General features: G+C 42.8%; 1 protein-coding gene and 1 long non-coding RNA gene across 4 annotated transcripts in view; one reads left to right on the top strand and one right to left on the bottom strand.

Annotated features, from left to right (window-relative positions):
- Positions 1-14,930, top strand: part of LOC132709502 (uncharacterized) — a 56,317-nt gene that overhangs the window by 24,035 nt on the left and 17,352 nt on the right. The gene's annotated exons all lie outside the window — the stretch shown is intronic.
- LOC132709492 (small serum protein 4-like) lies at positions 6,716-8,809 on the bottom strand. The gene is made up of 4 exons (XM_060683304.2): positions 8,710-8,809; positions 8,057-8,150; positions 7,570-7,699; positions 6,716-6,920 (listed from the first exon to the last, which is right to left on the bottom strand). Exons 1-4 carry the CDS (start codon positions 8,710-8,712, stop codon positions 6,716-6,718), a joined length of 432 nt encoding a protein of 143 aa, XP_060539287.2. The 5' UTR covers positions 8,713-8,809.

The following is a 14,930-nucleotide window of genomic DNA, read 5'->3' as shown; positions in this document are numbered from 1 at the left end:
CAAGGTGGCCTCTACCAAAAGAAAATAAAACCCCCAAAATGAAGCCTAAGTAATCCCATCATCTGGAGGGGGTGAAGTTAGCGAAGAGCCTAGCAGAGGAACTCTTAAAAAGTGAAAGGTCCGCCTTCCCCCCACATCATAAATCATATTATCCAACAGTGTTGCTGGCCGGTTGATTTGTTACTCCGCTCCTCCTCTCCCAGCCACCTCTTGGAATGACCTTGGTTCCCACAGGAAGCTTTTTGTTTTGACGGCAAAACCCAGCTATCTATTCCCCGATGCTCCCTGTCCCCCCTTCTGCCTTGTGGCAACCGTGAAGCCACCAAGATGTCCTCAGCCAGGATCACTTCAGGGTTGACACTGTGGTTACATTTTTCTCATTCTCTTAGATATAGGGGTTGGAGGTCCATGTGGGCCAATCAGCAGCTATCAAGCTTTTCGTGACCGAGTTCCTTCAGTTACCGGTATTACCCGGCATACATCTGGGGCCTTCTCCGAATTTTGCTTCACTGGAGTTCTTTAATCCCAATTCTTAATCTTCTAAATTCCCCACTGCATCTCCAATTCAAGCCAACTGACATAGTCCAGAATGGCAAGAGTGAAGACCGGAAAATGTGAGGGAATGTTAAATTCCTGGCTGAGACTGAAATTCCTTCTTCACATTCAGCCTGCTTAGCAACAGAGGATGGAATTCAAAGTGACAAACTGAGAGTGAATTTTCACGTCCAACGCTTTTCAATTCCTTCTTGATCTTGATGGGATTTTCACCCAGCAATATTAATGCTCAAGCAGTGTTTATTTGATACAAAACATCAAAGGGACACAGGCAGCAAATTCCAGTCCTGCCTGCCTGATATCATTTATTTAACATGGTCCTTGTTGAATCAAAAGAAAAGACAAGAGAAAAGATTAAGATGCTTAGGTAAGACATTTATTCCAGTACTGCATGGAGGGGATGCGAATCAACACTACGATCTAGCCTACATTTTCATGTTTACGTAGTTCTGGATTTACCACTATTTTGCATCCTTCACCATTTTCAATAGATATTTATTCAGATATCTTTCCCCAATTGGCATAATTCTCAATTTTCTAATATCTATACGGATGATAAGCCGACATTGGTCATCACGTTGCAGGGCTCCATTATCACATGATTCTGGATTTTCCCCTTTCTTGCATCTTTCAAATATTACGATAAAACGGTCGCTTTGAAGGGAAAAAAGAAGGGAGGGTGAAGAAGAGGAAGAAGAAAAGATTAGGGCCACTCAAAGTTGACTTGAATTGGCAAAAACCTTTAAGACCATCAGCCACATTAGAATTTGCAGAGAACTACTGAACTGGAGAAAGGAAGTTCAGTAGTTCAAGTCCACCCAACGCTTTGTTTGATTCTAAAAACCCAGTTCTTGGAAATGCACCTTTGCATGGAGAAATCTCAGGGTTCAGGCACCCAGAAATTCATTTTGGCTGCCTCCTGTTGACTGCAATAAGGATAATGACCTTAACCAACCACAAAGAATGTGAGCACTTCCTCATAAGCAGTTGGCTCAAACTCCTCCCAGATAATCAAGCTCAGCTCAACGAGGCTCCTACTGAAAAAAAGCTGAGTGATTTTATCTGACAGCTGGACTATTGCTCATTGTGATGCTTCCTTCTAACCCAGAGGAGACCTGGTCAACCAAAATAGGGGCACGGTCGGCTACCTGAAAATTTCCCAACGTTACATCAAAAAGTAATTCCAGATAGGGAATTACAGGAGCAAACAATCAGATTCTGAGCGACTGTATTATATTCTGCCTAGATTGCAGGAATCACCCCACTCTAGTAGCTCTTCCCTGGGGACAATTAGAAATTCAGAGAGGGACACTTCTGGCACTTTTAAGGTCCAGACTAGCTCCGTGCTTGAGCCCTCCTCCCTGCCAGGTTAGGGGCTTCCAAACATATGGGGCCTCATCTGCCCTCAGTCAAACTTACACTTTGTTTACCTCCAACTGCATTCAAGGCATCTCTAATATAGAAGACCTGTGTGAAGGTTTATTTACCTGTATCTATCCAGGAATATGTGCTACATTAGCAAACTCTTTTGACTTAACATAGGAGAAAACATGCATGAATTAATTCATCCAAAGCTCTCCCATAATTTTTCCCTACCTCTCACAACATCTCATTCCAGCTCGACTGCACTCACAAACGAAGCAATCGGCAGTCCTCCAGCTGGACCTAATGGGATGGGTTTTCCCATCATATCGATCAACGCAGGTGTTTGGCTTCACCCCTTTACCTAAGAAAAAAGAATCCAGTTGAGCCTGCAGTCATACCCAACTCATCAAACTCAACCAAGAATCCCCCTAGAGCTGCAGGCAACTTCCAGAAATCTACTATTGGACAAATGTGACAAGGAGATAAATTCTCTGCTTTTGCTGCATACGATCAAATTTTACTTCTTAGATTTGTGAGGACTCCTGCATTGGTACAGAAGGTGTTTTTCTGACCCAGTTAGGAGACCTTGGATAGAAACCTGGATTGTAGAATCTAAGGCAGAGACGTTTCAGCTGGCATTGCTAGACCTTCGCAGGCAGTACAATGAGGGTTTATTCAGATGAATAAGGAGACTCCTTACCATCTTTTAGCGGTGTACTCAGGGGCTCCGAAAAACACTTTTCTTGACATGTAGCCAACATGAAAGAGAAGATGCTCAGACAGATGAAGACTCTCTGAGAATAGAAAAAAAGGAGGAAAAAATAACTCACCAGAAGACTCTTTTGTTCATCCTCCTAAGTAGTTTGCAAATAGTTATACTTGTCCTATCTCTCTTTTCTAAAGAAACATCTGGTTCCATTTGGTCTTCCCTTCTTACTCTATTTTACCTTTATCTTATCTAAATCACGTACACAGATTGATCCCCTTATGATTCTTCCCACGACCATAACCGTGTGGGGTGATTCAGCTGTGAGAAAGGGACTGTCCCAAAGGGGTCACCTCATTCCTTCAGCCATTGTCTTCTTACGTCTAACCCAGTTAGAGTTCTTCCTGCAAATAAACCATTTTGCTTACCATCTTGTCTTTGGGGAATCCCCAGGAAACTCTTGGGAGGGAAGAAGGTCAAGGAGTAGCACCTCTCTCTCTGAGGTCGGCAAGGAATCTGCTCCTCCAATTTTTGCAAAAAAAACAAGACCGCCCCTTGCGCATGTGTAAAAGAAAGTCTCTGGTTTAAATTTGTGCCACAGTAGCCATTGCCAGAAGGAAAACAGTTCCTTTACAAATAGCAGCTATTTGTTTTGGGGATGATGTGAAGAGGAAGTATTCATCAGCTTCAGAACGACATGTTAAGAAAAAATGAAACAATGGACAAATCAAGGTCAAACAGACAGGGGTGCAGCCAGTTCCCATCCTCCCACAAGGTGCCCCCTACTCGTTTTGAGGATTGGCTCCACTACTCTCATAAGTGGGACTTACACTATTTCCCAAGGATTTCAAAGCCAGAATCAGGCTTATTAGACCATTAAGAATGTTATCTGAATCTTCCGCTTATATGGCTTTCCATGCATGCTTTTCGCCTGTCTGTTACAACCTTCAACAAGGCATTTGACAAAGTAGACCACAACCTCTACAAGATGGATCTACAATTGTCTAACCAACCATACTCAATGTATAGTCCTCAATGGAACATCATCTACATTTTTACGAGATCACCTTCTGCCACCGATGGCCTCCCACCGACCAACACGCTCCCACAGACAGGGACTCCTCAGGGTGCCGTCAGTCAAACAATGTTGACTGGCGACCCCCAGGGGGGGCACCCGCCCTCTGGAATGAACTGCCCCCAGGGATACCTATGATTCCCGACCTATGTACCTTTCGTCGGGCCCTTAAGCCCTTACTATTCCAACAGGCTGAGCTAGCTAGATAGGAATTTTAGGGGTGTTTTAATTGGAATTTTAAATTTGGGCCAAACTATTTAATACATTTTAAAATGTTTTTAAATTTTGTATTATATGTTGTTTTTACTTTGGCTGTACACTGCCCTGAGTCCCTTGGGAGAAGGGCGGTATAAAAATTGAAATAATAATAATAATAATAATAATAATAATAATAATAATAATAATAATAATAATAATATAGGGAAGTATGCAGTGGGGTAGCCCAAGGTCTGTCTTAGGCCCAGTATTTTACTACTGGTTCTGTGGATGCGGCTTGCTTTGTGGTAATGGCTTGATGGTCATGTGACTGGGTGGGCATGGCCTGGTGGGCATGTGACTGGGTGGGCATTGCCAACTCAGTGGTGGGGGGGCCTAGAGCCATTCGCAGGTTTACGTGTAGGCAGGAGGAGGCAGATCAGGGTCTCTCAGTTGGGGCGCAAGCACGCACCATGTGGGAAGGCAGCTTAGGCAGGAAACTTAGAGCATAGATTGTGCACATACACAAACGAGGACCCACACACAGTGAGGAGTGAAGAGGTGGGACAGGATGAGCGAGCGGCGACTGGGCATGTGGGTCAAGCGAGCGGCAACTGGCCGGGTGGGGCCAGCCAGAGGTCGCTACCAGTTTCATGACACAGAAAAATTTTCCCTACCAGTTCGACCAAACTGATGCAAGCTGTCTGAATCCCACCTCTGACTGTGAAGTGCTATATAAGTCTAAGTGCAACTGCTCTTTGACTGTCTTGTCTGGCCATTTTGCTTAGTTTCCTGCCCAATTTTCTGGAGGGTTTCTTTCAGCAATAATTCTGTATTTTACATCACTTGTCAATAGTTTTCAAACTTCATGCCCTTTCCATATCCTATCGTTTATCTAAAGCAACCTTGGATTGCAAATCCGCTACGTTCAATGCATCCTTGATTATTTAGTTGATTTCCTCTACTTTGCTGAAAACAAAAGAGAAATTTAACTGTAAAGTAAATCTTGGAGACCTTCTCTTTAACTTTTCTAACATTAGGATTGATAATCCCTTCATCCCAATACGGAATGGCTCGTTGTCTCTGAAGGCCGGTCTTTCAGGCTTATCCTCTCTGAAATGTTCTGAGCTGAATGTTCCTGGTTTTGTTTCTTTAGGAGATTAGATTTGCGAGGGACACAGGCATCTAAAATAGCATGACGGATTCTCCCTCTATTTCAGTGGTGGGTTTCCAATTTTTTTTACTACTGGTTCTGTGAGCGTGGCTTGATTTACTACCAAATTGAGATATGCTGTGTCTGTTTCCGGTCCAGGGAGTATAAAAGCAAAGCAAATAGTATTTATTCATTTATATTATGCATTTATTTATTTCACACCTCTGCTTTTTACAAGTAACTCATGGCGGCAGATATATCTAATACTCCTTCCTCTTCCCCTTTTTCCCTACAACAATGGCCGTGTGAGGTAAATTGGTTGAGGGCCAATGACTGGCCCAAAGTCATCTAGCTGGCTTTCACGCCTAAGGCAGGATTAGAACTCACTGCCTCCTGGCGATTAGTCCAAGTTCAACTCACTGGTTTTTATGCTTAAGACAGGACTGGAACAATTGATTAGTGATCAGAAGTTGTGGGTGCTCCATCACTGGAAGTTTTAAAGAAGGGATTGGATAAACGTTTGTCTGAAGGGGTGTTGGGTTTCCTGCCTAAGCAGGAAGAGGTTAGACTAGAAGACCTCCAAGGTCCCTTCCAATTTTGTTTTTCTAAATAAATAAATATTCCAAACCAAGGTGGCCTCTACCAAAAGAAAATAAAACCCCAAAATGAAGCCAAAGTAATCCCATCATCTGGAGGGGGTGAAGTTGGTGAAGAGCCTAGCAGAGGAACTCTTAAAAAGTGAAAGGTCCACCTTCCCCCCACATCATAAATCACATTATCCAACAGTGTTGCTGGCTGGTTGATTTGTTACTCCACTCCTCCTCTCCCAGCCACCTGTTGGAATGACCTTGGTTCCCACAGGAAGCTTTTTGTTTTGACGGCAAAACCCAGCTATCTATTCCCCCCCACTCCCTGTCCCCCCTTCTGCCTTGTGGCAACCATGAAGCTAACAAGATGTCCTCGGCCAGGATCACTTCAGGGTTGACACTGTGGTTACGTTTTTCTCATTCTCTTAGATATAGGGGTTGGAGGTCCATGTGGGCCAATCAGCAGCTATCAAGCTTTTTGTGACCGAGTTCCTTCAGTTACCGATATTACCCGGCATACATCTGGGACCTTCTCCGAATTTTGCTTCACTGGAGTTCTTTAATCCCAATTCTTAACCTTCTAAATTCCCCACTGCATCTCCAATTCAAGCCAACTGATATAGTCCAGAATGGCGAGAGTGAAGACTGGAAAGTGTGAGGGAATGTTAAATTCCTGGCTGAGACTGAAATTCCTTCTTCACGTTCAGCCTGCTTAGCAACAGAGGATGGAATTCAAAGTGACAAACTGAGAGTGAATTCTCACGTCCAACGCTTTTCAATTCCTTCTTGATCTTGATGGGATTTTCACCCAGCAATATTAATGCTCAAGCAGTGTTTATTTGATACAAAACACCAAAGGGACACAGGCAGCAAATTCCAGTCCTGCCTGCCTGATATCATTTATTTAACATGGTCCTTGTTGAATCAAAAGAAAAGACAAGAGAAAAGATTAAGATGCTTAGGTAAGACATTTATTCCAGTTCTCCATGGAGGGGATGAGAATCAACACTACGATCTAGCCTACATTTTCATGTTTACGTAGTTCTGGATTTACCACTATTTTGCATCCTTCACCATTTTCAATGCGGCTGGGTTTTTGAAAGGAATGTGGGAAACTTATTCAGATTTCTTTCCAGGACTGATAAATCTTCCAATATTTTAATATATAAATCATCTATAGGGATGATAAGCTGACATTTGTCATCAAGTCCAATGGCTGCATCTTTACATGATTCTGGATTTTCCCCTTCCTTGCATCTTTCAACTAGTACGATACCACGTTCTCTTTGAAGGGAAAAAAGAAGGGAGGGTGAAGAAGAGGAAGAAGAAAAGATTAGTGCCGCTCAAAGTTGACTTGAAGACTTTTATGATCATCAGCCACATTAGAACTTGCAGAGAACTACTGAACTGGAGAATGGAAGTTCAGTAGTTCAAGTCCACCCAACACTTTGCTTGATTCTAAAAACCCAGTTCTTGGAAATGCACCTTTGCATGGAGAAATCTCAGGGTTCAGGCACCCTGAAATTCATTTTGGGTGCCTCCTGTTGACTGCAATAAGGATAATGACCTTAACCAACCGAGAGGGACATGGGTGCCAAAACCTGTTGGCCAAGATCAAAACCACCAAGAACGTGTCCACTTCCTCATAAGCAGTTGGCTCAAACTCCTCCCAGATAATAAAGCTCAGCTCAATGAGGCTCCCACTGAAAAAAACTGAGTGATTTTTATCTGACAGCTGGAATATTTCTCATTGTGATGCTTCTTTTTTACCCAGAAGAGACCTGGTTACCCAAAATAGAAGACTTGTGTGAAGGTTTTTTTTACCTATATGTATCCAGGAATATGTGCTATATTAGTAAACCCTTTTGATTTAACATAGGAGAAAACATGCACAATTTAATACATCCAAAGCTCACCCATAACTTTTTCCTACCTCTCACAACATCTCATGCCATCTCGACTGCACTCACAAATGAAGCAATCGGCTGTACTCCAGCTGGACCCAATGGGATGGGTTTTCCCATCATATCGATCAAGGCAGGTGTTTGGCTTCACCCCTTTACCTAAGAAAAAAGAATCCAGTTGAGCCTGCAGTCATACCCAACTCATCAAACTCAACCAAGAATCCCTCTAGAGCTGCAGGCAACTTCCATAAATCTACTATTGGACAAATATCACAAGGAGATAAATTCTTTGCTTCTACTGAATACTATCATATTTTACCTCTTAGATTTGTGAGGACTCCTGGTGACCAAACAACTTCTGCATTGGTACAGAAGGTGTTTTTCTGACCCAGTTAAGAGAGCTTGGATAGAAACCTGGATTGGAGAATCTAAAGCAGAGACATTTCAGCTGGCATTGCTAGACCTTCGCAGGCAGGACAATGAGGGTTTATTCAGATGAATAAGGGGAATCCTTACCATCTTTAAGTCGTGGTCTCAGATGATCCGAAAAACACTCTTCTTGACATGTAGCCAACATGAAAGAGAAGATGCTCAGACAGATGAAGACTCTCTGAGAATGGAAGAAAAGGAGGAAAGAATGACTCACAAGAAGACTCGGTGGTTCTTCCAGAAACTGGCTGTTCAAAATCTTTCCAATGTCCTCTTCAGTTTTATGATGATGTTCATGAACTTTGGGAAAAGCCCTCCAAATGAAGTTTACAATCTTGGGAAAGTGTGCATTGAGATCTCTGTTGCACAACAAGGTCAACCTGGAACATCTTCCTCCCCTCTCTGGCCCAGCTGCACCCAGATCAGGATACCTGAGTATCTCAGCCTTTTGTTCATCCTCCTAAGTAGTTTGCAAATAGTTATTCTTGTCCTGTCTCTTTTTTCTAAAGAAACATCTGGTTGCATTTGGTCTTCCCTTCTTACTCTATTTTACCTTTATCTTATCTAAATCATGTACACAGATTGATCCCCTTATGATTCTCCCCACGGCCATAACCGTGTGGGGTGATTCACCTGTGAGAAAGGGACTGTCCCAAAGGGGTCACCTCATTCCTTCAGCCGTTCTCTTCTTACATCTACCCCAGTTAGAGTTCTTCCTGCAAATAAACCATTTTGCTTACCATCTTGGCTTTGGGGAATCCCCAGGAAACTCTTGAGAGGGAAGAAGGACAAGGAGTAGCACCTCTCTCTCTGAGGTCGGCAAGGAATCTGCTCCTCCAATTTTTGCAAAAAAAAACAAGACCGCCCCTTGCGCATGTGTAAAAAAAAGTCTATGGTTTAAAGTTGTGCCACAATAGCCATTGCCAGAAGGAAAATTGTTCCTTTACAAATAGCAGCTATTTGTTTTATGGATGATGTGAAGAGGAAGTATTCATCAGCTTCAGAACGACATGTTAAGAAAAAATGAAACAATGGACAAATCAAGTCTCCCAACAGAATGGGAGAAGGTTAAACAGACAGGGGTGCAGCCAGTTCCCATCCTCCCACAAGGTGCCCCCTACTCGTTTTGAGGATTGGCTCCACTACTCTCATAAATGGGACTTACACTATTTCCCAAGGATTTCAAAGCCAGAATCAGGTTTATTAGACCATTAAGAATGTTACCTGAATCTTCCACTTATATGGCTTTCCTTGCATGCTTTTCGCCTGTCTGTTACAACCTTCAGTAAGGCATTTGACAAAGTAGACCACAACCTCTACAAGATGGATTTACAATTGTCTGACCAACGATACTCCATGTATAGTCCTCAATGGAACATGGTCTACATACAGGGAAGTATGCAGTGGGGTAGCTCGAGGTCTGTCTTAGACCCAGTATTTTACTACTGGTTCTGTGGATGCGGCTTGCTTTGTGGTAATGGCTTAGTGGCCATGTGACTGGGTGGGCGTTGCCAACTCAATGGTGGGGGGGACCTAGATCCACTCACGGGCTTACATGTAGGCAGGAGGAGGCGATCAGGGCCTCTCAGTTGGGGCGCAAGCACGCAACATGTGGGAAGGCAGATTAGGCAGGAAACTTAGAGCATAGATTGTGCACATACACAAACGAGGACCCACACACAGTGAGGAGTGAAGAGGTGGGACAGGGTGAATGAGCGGCGACTGGGCATGTGGGTCAAGCGAGCGGCAACTGGCCGGGTGGGGCCAGCCAGAGGTCGCTACCAGTTTCATGACCCAGAAAAATTTTCCCTACCAGTTCGACCAAACTGATGCAAGCTGTCTGAATCCCACCTCTGACTTTGAAGTGCTATATAAGTCTAAGTGCTACTGCTCTTTGACTGTCTTGTCTGGCCATTTTGCTTAGTTTCCTGCCCAATTTTCTGGAGGGTTTCTTTCAGCAATAATTCTGTATTTTACATCAATTGTCAATAGTTTTCAAACTTCATGCCCTTTCCGTATCCTATCGTTTACCTAAAGCAACCTTGGATTGCAAATCCGCTACGTTCAATGCATCCTTGATTATTTAGTTGATTTCCTCTACTTTGCTGAAAACAAAAGAGAAATTTAACTGTAAAGTAAATCTTGGAGACCTTCTCTTTAACTTTTATAACATTAGGATTGATCATCCCTTTATCCCAATACGGAATGGCTCGTTGTCTCTGAAGGCCGGTCTTTCAGGCTTATCCTCTCTGAAATGTTCTGAGCTGAATGTTCCTGGTTTTGTTTCTTTAGGAGATTAGATTTGCGAGGGACACAGGCATCTAAAATAGCATGACGGATTCTCCCTCTATTTCAGTGGTGGGTTTCCAATTTTTTTACTACTGGTTCTGTGAGCGTGGCTTGATTTACTACCAAATTGAGATATGCTGTGTCTGTTTCCAGTCCAGGGAGTATAAAAGCAAAGCAAATAGTATTTATTCATTTATATTATGCATTTATTTATTTCACACCTCTGCTTTTTACAAGTAACTCATGGCGGCAGATATATCTAATACTCCTTCCTCCTCCTCTTTTTCCCTACAACAATGGCCGCGTGAGGTAAATTGGTTGAGGGCCAATGACTGGCCCAAAGTCATCTAGCTGGCTTTCACGCCTAAGGCAGGATTAGAACTCACTGCCTCCTGGCGATTAGTCCAAGTTCAACTCACTGGTTTTTATGCTTAAGACAGGACTGGAACAATTGATTAGTGATCAGAAGTTGTGGGTGCTCCATCACTGGAAGTTTTAAAGAAGGGATTGGATAAACGTTTGTCTGAAGGGGTGTCGGGTTTCCTGCCTAAGCAGGAAGGGGTTAGACTAGAAGACCTCCAAGGTCCCTTCCAACATTGTTTTTCTAAATAAATAAATATTCCAAACCAAGGTGGCCTCTACCAAAAGAAAATAAAACCCCCAAAATGAAGCCTAAGTAATCCCATCATCTGGAGGGGGTGAAGTTAGCGAAGAGCCTAGCAGAGGAACTCTTAAAAAGTGAAAGGTCCGCCTTCCCCCCACATCATAAATCATATTATCCAACAGTGTTGCTGGCCGGTTGATTTGTTACTCCGCTCCTCCTCTCCCAGCCACCTCTTGGAATGACCTTGGTTCCCACAGGAAGCTTTTTGTTTTGACGGCAAAACCCAGCTATCTATTCCCCGATGCTCCCTGTCCCCCCTTCTGCCTTGTGGCAACCGTGAAGCCACCAAGATGTCCTCAGCCAGGATCACTTCAGGGTTGACACTGTGGTTACATTTTTCTCATTCTCTTAGATATAGGGGTTGGAGGTCCATGTGGGCCAATCAGCAGCTATCAAGCTTTTCGTGACCGAGTTCCTTCAGTTACCGGTATTACCCGGCATACATCTGGGGCCTTCTCCGAATTTTGCTTCACTGGAGTTCTTTAATCCCAATTCTTAATCTTCTAAATTCCCCACTGCATCTCCAATTCAAGCCAACTGACATAGTCCAGAATGGCAAGAGTGAAGACCGGAAAATGTGAGGGAATGTTAAATTCCTGGCTGAGACTGAAATTCCTTCTTCACATTCAGCCTGCTTAGCAACAGAGGATGGAATTCAAAGTGACAAACTGAGAGTGAATTTTCACGTCCAACGCTTTTCAATTCCTTCTTGATCTTGATGGGATTTTCACCCAGCAATATTAATGCTCAAGCAGTGTTTATTTGATACAAAACATCAAAGGGACACAGGCAGCAAATTCCAGTCCTGCCTGCCTGATATCATTTATTTAACATGGTCCTTGTTGAATCAAAAGAAAAGACAAGAGAAAAGATTAAGATGCTTAGGTAAGACATTTATTCCAGTACTGCATGGAGGGGATGCGAATCAACACTACGATCTAGCCTACATTTTCATGTTTACGTAGTTCTGGATTTACCACTATTTTGCATCCTTCACCATTTTCAATAGATATTTATTCAGATATCTTTCCCCAATTGGCATAATTCTCAATTTTCTAATATCTATACGGATGATAAGCCGACATTGGTCATCACGTTGCAGGGCTCCATTATCACATGATTCTGGATTTTCCCCTTTCTTGCATCTTTCAAATATTACGATAAAACGGTCGCTTTGAAGGGAAAAAAGAAGGGAGGGTGAAGAAGAGGAAGAAGAAAAGATTAGGGCCACTCAAAGTTGACTTGAATTGGCAAAAACCTTTAAGACCATCAGCCACATTAGAATTTGCAGAGAACTACTGAACTGGAGAAAGGAAGTTCAGTAGTTCAAGTCCACCCAACGCTTTGTTTGATTCTAAAAACCCAGTTCTTGGAAATGCACCTTTGCATGGAGAAATCTCAGGGTTCAGGCACCCAGAAATTCATTTTGGCTGCCTCCTGTTGACTGCAATAAGGATAATGACCTTAACCAACCACAAAGAATGTGAGCACTTCCTCATAAGCAGTTGGCTCAAACTCCTCCCAGATAATCAAGCTCAGCTCAACGAGGCTCCTACTGAAAAAAAGCTGAGTGATTTTATCTGACAGCTGGACTATTGCTCATTGTGATGCTTCCTTCTAACCCAGAGGAGACCTGGTCAACCAAAATAGGGGCACGGTCGGCTACCTGAAAATTTCCCAACGTTACATCAAAAAGTAATTCCAGATAGGGAATTACAGGAGCAAACAATCAGATTCTGAGCGACTGTATTATATTCTGCCTAGATTGCAGGAATCACCCCACTCTAGTAGCTCTTCCCTGGGGACAATTAGAAATTCAGAGAGGGACACTTCTGGCACTTTTAAGGTCCAGACTAGCTCCGTGCTTGAGCCCTCCTCCCTGCCAGGTTAGGGGCTTCCAAACATATGGGGCCTCATCTGCCCTCAGTCAAACTTACACTTTGTTTACCTCCAACTGCATTCAAGGCATCTCTAATATAGAAGACCTGTGTGAAGGTTTATTTACCTGTATCTATCCAGGAATATGTGCTACATTAGCAAACTCTTTTGACTTAACATAGGAGAAAACATGCATGAATTAATTCATCCAAAGCTCTCCCATAATTTTTCCCTACCTCTCACAACATCTCATTCCAGCTCGACTGCACTCACAAACGAAGCAATCGGCAGTCCTCCAGCTGGACCTAATGGGATGGGTTTTCCCATCATATCGATCAACGCAGGTGTTTGGCTTCACCCCTTTACCTAAGAAAAAAGAATCCAGTTGAGCCTGCAGTCATACCCAACTCATCAAACTCAACCAAGAATCCCCCTAGAGCTGCAGGCAACTTCCAGAAATCTACTATTGGACAAATGTGACAAGGAGATAAATTCTCTGCTTTTGCTGCATACGATCAAATTTTACTTCTTAGATTTGTGAGGACTCCTGCATTGGTACAGAAGGTGTTTTTCTGACCCAGTTAGGAGACCTTGGATAGAAACCTGGATTGTAGAATCTAAGGCAGAGACGTTTCAGCTGGCATTGCTAGACCTTCGCAGGCAGTACAATGAGGGTTTATTCAGATGAATAAGGAGACTCCTTACCATCTTTTAGCGGTGTACTCAGGGGCTCCGAAAAACACTTTTCTTGACATGTAGCCAACATGAAAGAGAAGATGCTCAGACAGATGAAGACTCTCTGAGAATAGAAAAAAAGGAGGAAAAAATAACTCACCAGAAGACTCTTTTGTTCATCCTCCTAAGTAGTTTGCAAATAGTTATACTTGTCCTATCTCTCTTTTCTAAAGAAACATCTGGTTCCATTTGGTCTTCCCTTCTTACTCTATTTTACCTTTATCTTATCTAAATCACGTACACAGATTGATCCCCTTATGATTCTTCCCACGACCATAACCGTGTGGGGTGATTCAGCTGTGAGAAAGGGACTGTCCCAAAGGGGTCACCTCATTCCTTCAGCCATTGTCTTCTTACGTCTAACCCAGTTAGAGTTCTTCCTGCAAATAAACCATTTTGCTTACCATCTTGTCTTTGGGGAATCCCCAGGAAACTCTTGGGAGGGAAGAAGGTCAAGGAGTAGCACCTCTCTCTCTGAGGTCGGCAAGGAATCTGCTCCTCCAATTTTTGCAAAAAAAACAAGACCGCCCCTTGCGCATGTGTAAAAGAAAGTCTCTGGTTTAAATTTGTGCCACAGTAGCCATTGCCAGAAGGAAAACAGTTCCTTTACAAATAGCAGCTATTTGTTTTGGGGATGATGTGAAGAGGAAGTATTCATCAGCTTCAGAACGACATGTTAAGAAAAAATGAAACAATGGACAAATCAAGGTCAAACAGACAGGGGTGCAGCCAGTTCCCATCCTCCCACAAGGTGCCCCCTACTCGTTTTGAGGATTGGCTCCACTACTCTCATAAGTGGGACTTACACTATTTCCCAAGGATTTCAAAGCCAGAATCACGCTTATTAGTCCATTAAGAATGTTATCTGAATCTTGAGTTAAAAAAGAGAAATATCTTATACAGGTGGGACGCCCCAGTTGGTATTATATTTAGATATCAAGGAGAAAGATATCAGCTAAACACTGTTGAAAGAGCGGAAGAATTTTATCAAAATAGGTTGAAAATGAACTTAACATCTTCAGGTATAATACAGGATAAGCAGAAGGAGCCGGAAATAAAGGTAAAATATCAAAATATAGAGACTGTACCAGAAGAATTGCCTTTGGATTTATTGGATACCCCAGCTGGACTATCTACAAATCTGAGAGAAGTGGCATCTAACCTTAAGGTGATGACTTATCAAGGCAAGGATAAGCATGGAAACCAATTAGGTGAAATACAAGGGATAAAAAAGAAATATGAGATACAAAAACAAAACCAACAAGACCAATCTACAAAGCAGAACAAAATCCGACCGGATGATACACAATTTGTAGAAAAGAAACCAGGATGGAAAACAAACCCACAAAAAGAAAAGAAAAAAAAAAAGAAATAGGTGGCATAAAAATAGAAATT

This window comes from Pantherophis guttatus, chromosome 9 (genome assembly GCF_059756535.1).
Source record: "Pantherophis guttatus breed Tessera chromosome 9, ASM5975653v1, whole genome shotgun sequence".
Taxonomy (NCBI): Eukaryota; Metazoa; Chordata; class Lepidosauria; order Squamata; family Colubridae; genus Pantherophis; species Pantherophis guttatus.
The sequence above is the reverse complement of the archived record's forward strand: the minus strand, read 5'-3'. Positions and strand labels throughout refer to the sequence as shown.

Coding starts and splice junctions, on each gene's coding strand:
- LOC132709492 (XM_060683304.2), bottom strand. Junction 7,700..8,056: donor GAGACCACGACTTAAAGATG/GTAAGGATTCCC, acceptor CTTTTTTCTTAG/GTAAAGGGGTGAAGCCAAAC. Junction 6,921..7,569: donor GGCATGAGATGTTGTGAGAG/GTAGGAAAAAGT, acceptor TTCCCTTCAAAG/AGAACGTGGTATCGTACTAG.